The sequence below is a fragment of the Nuphar pumila genome, unplaced genomic scaffold (assembly GCF_984573655.1).
Source record: "Nuphar pumila unplaced genomic scaffold, dmNupPumi1.hap1.1 HAP1_SCAFFOLD_1023, whole genome shotgun sequence".
Classification (NCBI taxonomy): domain Eukaryota; kingdom Viridiplantae; phylum Streptophyta; class Magnoliopsida; order Nymphaeales; family Nymphaeaceae; genus Nuphar; species Nuphar pumila.
The window spans coordinates 13451-18560 of NW_028323566.1; the positions used below are offsets into that span (position 1 = coordinate 13451).

The window sequence follows — 5110 nt, forward strand, 5'->3', positions numbered from 1 at the left end:
CAGGTTACCTCGCAAGTACACAAATTGTGGTGAGAAGTGTGGGGAAAGTGCCATGGAGTATATGTGCGACAATGTTCGCAAGGATGAGGTGTAAAACATATTGGTGGAATGTGAATGGACAAATTATGGGTACAATAGTGCTGTAACATTGTGCTACACCATTGTTCCATATTCATACAAATTCATTGTTCTTGTACAGCACCTGCTACATTGTAACCTCCTATCTCAACAGATGTTGAAAAACACAATAGATAAGCAAGTTTGTTACATACTATAGCACAACAAGTATGGTGCAAAATATATAACAATGTGCATAACTGATACAGTTGCATGTCGAAGAGAAAAAGTGCACATTACAACGGAAATTGTGATATTGCTGTGTGCAATGGGACCAATCAACTGACCTATCACCGGAAGCAAAACATCTCTTATTCTGAAATATTCTGGATTATCTTGTGTGTTTTGTCTTTGTTTGTGATATTGTTTTCAGTGTAAGGTGCTGTGTTTTTTCCTGTTTTGCCGGCCCTGTCGCTTGTTAGATTCTGGATTATATATATATATATATATATATATATATATATATATATATATATATATATATATATATATATATATATATATATATATATATAAATGGAAGTAAACTGGTCACACCGTGTTGTGGAGATGGTAAAGTGCACGGATGTATGGAGATACTGGAAGTGTCAAACAAGTTCTTGGAGCTATACAATCATCCAAAGCTACGTAGCTGGCACGTGACGTCAACCACCATTGTAAGTTTGTAATAATCTTCGTTGCGCCAAGAAGTGAGGATGAATTCTGTGGAGTTCATCAGCAGACAACTCCGCCATGCCTGCTTAATCTTCATGGGTGGATGACATATTGGCTGCGTCCAATAAACGCGAATATTAGCGACATCAACAACTTCATGGAGCAATGGTGGGTCATGCCCGATACGTCTGCCGACACCTCCGAAGAAGGCCACAACGCCCTCATCGCTGACCTCCGAGAACTACTGGAATGCCATAACCCCGTCACGCGCAAACTCGTCCGCGCCTGCAATCTACATCTGCACAACACGCAGAAGCATGTGGCGCTACAGTTTGAGTACGGCGACGTTGACCCGGACGTAGCGGCTGTATACCACACAGCAGACCCAAACAACATCGCACCCAAGCTCATCACCATGGCATTTGCGCGAGACGCTCCCACGCGAGCTCGCCCATTGCAACACGGAGAGGTCGACGCCTTGACGTTTCCGGCGCTCTTCCCCACTGCCAAAAGCGTCTACAACACAGACGCAAAGACTCGAACCAGCCGGAAAGGCACATGCGCGATGCACACACGCTACCTCATGTTCAATGAAGAGAAGCTGCCTCAATTCCGACGCAACCTGCATCTCGTCCAGGAATGGCTCTACATGCCTGGAACGAGATCGAGACAGAACGTCTGGCATACTTTGGCAACTCTGCCGACATGCGCAGCATCACCGCTGCTGAGCTGCAGCAAGACCCAGATGCCGAAGGTTGTCCGTCATACATCCCAGCCAGCTTCACCGGTGGCCCACGTTACTTTTGCGAAAAGACGGAAGATACCCTCGCTCGCGCAGCATTCTACGGCACTGACAACCTGTTGTTCATCACCGTCACTGCGTCTCGACAATGAGACTGGCTGTGTGTTTTGACTGGCAACCGGCCGGTCTCAGACTGCTTCATCGCCATCACACGCACGTTCGAAGGCATCCGTGAACAGGTCTTCCACGACATCCGCAGCAGGCGCTACTGTCCTTCCAACGCGCAGCGCGAGAGCGAATATGGGTTCGACACCAACGTATGGCAAACGCGAGGCGACCCACACTCCCACATCGTGCAACACTTTCCTGGCGAGCCGTGGTCGGCAGCACAAGTAGACGAAATCATGTGAACGCACATGCCGACCCCTGAAGAGGAACAACGCTACATGAAAACATACGGGTGCAGCTTGACGGCGCTCGTAAAGGCCTTCATGATCCATCAACACTCCCACCGCTGCGGCGGAATCTGGGGCTGCTGCAAGTTTGACTTCCCACAAAAGATCATTGCCGCCACACACCGAGACGACGCCGGCCGCTGGATGACGTGGCGGGCATCTGGCGACGAATGGGTCGTCGCGTACAACCCAGACATGCTCTGCAAGACACGCTGCTACGTGAATTCCCTGGTCACTTGCGGCTCAGCCTTTGTGGGGTACCTCTTGCAATATCTATTCAAAGGAGATGTGCAGGCACGCGCCGCCATCGCCGAAGCACTTGACGAAGCTGCAGACAACAGACGACAACCATATGAAGTGCGCATCTTCCAGAACCACCGTTGTAGCTCCAGCGAAAGCAGCGTTTCGCATTCTGGAGTATCCCCTGGTGAATGCCTTCCCGCCTGTGCGCACAGTGTACGTGTGCCTCCCTGGCGAACAGAAAGTCTACTTCGACCCTCGCCTGAAGACCGCCAAACAGGCGTATGAAGACTACCAATCACACGTTGACAAGTGATTTGCGCGCCCCAATCAGTGCGCGGCAATGAGCTTCAAGCACTACTTCCACCAGTACACCATCACCAAGAAGCAGCCAACACACACCAAGTACCTCACCGACGCGTTGGGCAATTACGTGTACGAATGCCCGACTGCGGACCGTCACATCCTGCGCTTGCAGCAAGCCAAATCCAACACCGAGGCCTTCCACGCCCGGCTCCTGCTCGCACAGAACGACTGCCTTGCACGCACGTGGGAAGAGTTGCGCACAGTGGACGGCGAGATCTGCAGGACGTATGCAGATGCGAGAAAGAAACTGGGCCTCCTCCACGACGAGCACACGGCCCGGCTCATCATGGCAGAAGCGTTGGCAAGCCAGCAGACGACCCCTAGGCGCGCACGGGTGCTGCTTCTAACGATCCTGTCCGCTTTCGAGTGCGACGCCGCCGGCATGATCGACGAGTTCCTCGATAGTCTGTGCGAACTGGAATGGACGAACGAGCCGCTTGCGCGACGCCGGTACCACGTGCTACTTGACCTGCAGAAGCGACTTCATGCGCAGAACAAATCGCTCGAGGAGTATGGCCTGCCCAATCTGCCGCTCCTGGAGGAGGTTCCGCCCCTCGTCGATGCGCGCTTTCTACCGGAGCATGTCGACCTGCGTGCCGAACAACAAGCCGTGTTCGAGGTCGTCGACGGTCACCTGCAATTGGAGCAACCTCATGAAATGCTCCTTCTTCACGTTGAAGGCGAGCCCGGCTGCGGCAAGTCCTTCCTGCTGAACGTGCTGCTCAACCACGCCCGCCAACTTGACCTGCCTTGCATCGCATCCGCCTTCCCCGCCAAATTCGCCCTCAAGTTTGCCGGCGGCCAGACAATGCACTTCTGGTTTGGACCTTTTCATCCAACCCCGGCAAAGACATCCATGTCGACGCAGAGTCGCCGCCGCCACCACCAACTCGCCCGACACGCGTCCAAGTGCGCGGTCGCACCCTCAAGCAAGCACGGTTGATCTTCGCAGACGAAATCGCCATAATGCGCGCCGACGAGCTCGATGCCATCATTGCCAAGTTGCGCGAAGTGGATTTCCGCGAGGTCTTCATGATCTTTGGCAACTGTGCTCAGCTCGGCGCTGTCATGTCCGGCAAAGGGGTGGCCGAACAGATCGCGTACTCCATTACACAGTCACGTTATTGGTGTGATTTTCTTCACCTGCACCTCACAAGTCAAACGCGCAACCGAGACGAGCCCCTTCGCCGCGCCATCCACGATATCGGCTACGGCCACTGGCCGACCCTCGACGGCAAGCCGCATTCGATTGTGCCGCTCAACAAGATCCGGCTGCCTTATGATCTGTTCCCAGCCGTAGCCGCAACACCCGACAACGTTGCAGACGCTCGACGATGGGCGCACGGCGACCTCACAACGCCACCGGGCACCAAAAACATGACAGCCTCCATCGTGTGTGCTACGAATGACCTCGCAGACGAACATCTGGCCTTGCTCGACAGCCTGCCGGGAGAAGAGCGCACGTACCATGCGCGCGACGTCATCAAGCGCACCGAAGGCAGCGACAGCGGCTTTGACGGCACCCACATCACTGCCGAAACATCCCAACTTCTCAAGGCATCTGGCATTTCGCCGGCTGACCTGCATCTCAAGGTAGGCGCGCCAGTGCACATCATGCTCAACATCGACAAGACGGAGCGTCTCGTGAAGGGCGCACTGGCTGTGGTCATCGAGCTTAAGCGGCACTCTGTTGCCGTCCGCCTCAACGACCCGTCGGCTCCAAATCGCGATGTCTGGCATCTACCACGCGTCTGTTTCAAGTTCAAGCCGGCTCATCTGCCGATGGAAGTCACCCGTTACCAGGTTCCCCTGCGGCTTGCCAGGGCATCGACCGTCCATCGCGTGCAAGGAGACGATTTGGACCGCGTCGTCGTCGACCTCCGCCACCCATATTTCACACACGGACAGCTGCACGTCGCTATAAGCCGCGGCCACAGCCGCGAAGAGACGCGCTGCTTGGTCGATGAGAGTGACATGCATGCAGATGGCTTCGATGTTGTCAACATGGTTGTGCCGCAAATGCTTTTCACGGACGATGCATAAGTGTGTTGGTTGAATCTGTTCCTGTGCATGTTTATGTCGATGATGAGTGACTGCAATTACCTTTCAAACTGATGTGGGGAAAGGTTAGACTTGCATGCACCAGCATCACGGCACATTTGAGAACGTGAGGCGTTAATGTTACGTTTTCCTCTGCCGCATCCGGACATTGCGTGTCATACATGAGTGTTGCTTACTGCGGCCATGCATGCCTAGCTTTTCTTCCGTCACAAATATCGTTAGGATGGTGAACGACCTGCTTCACAAATGACAATCATAGTGCCTTTGTAACAAGTATGTCATCTGGACTTAACATGCCTTTGCACCTCACTTCAACAACTGCACGACTGCGTCTCAGCATCTGTCATATCTTGGAGCACTTCATGCTTGTTGCACTGCCCTGTGTGTCATGTGTATGTCTGTGCGCCTAGGGGCGAGCCCGAAGGGCGAGCGAAAGTCCTGCACGGGCCCGAAGGGCCCGTGGGGACTTGTATAT

The 5110-nt window shown here is 53.6% G+C and overlaps 1 protein-coding gene across 1 annotated transcript; it reads left to right on the forward strand.

The window, feature by feature from the left end:
- The first annotated feature begins 3540 nt into the window (after positions 1-3540).
- On the forward strand, positions 3541-4617 carry LOC149809576 (uncharacterized). The gene has a single exon (XM_089994757.1). It carries the CDS (start codon positions 3541-3543, stop codon positions 4615-4617), a length of 1077 nt encoding a protein of 358 aa, XP_089850883.1.
- The last annotated feature ends 493 nt before the right edge of the window (positions 4618-5110 follow it).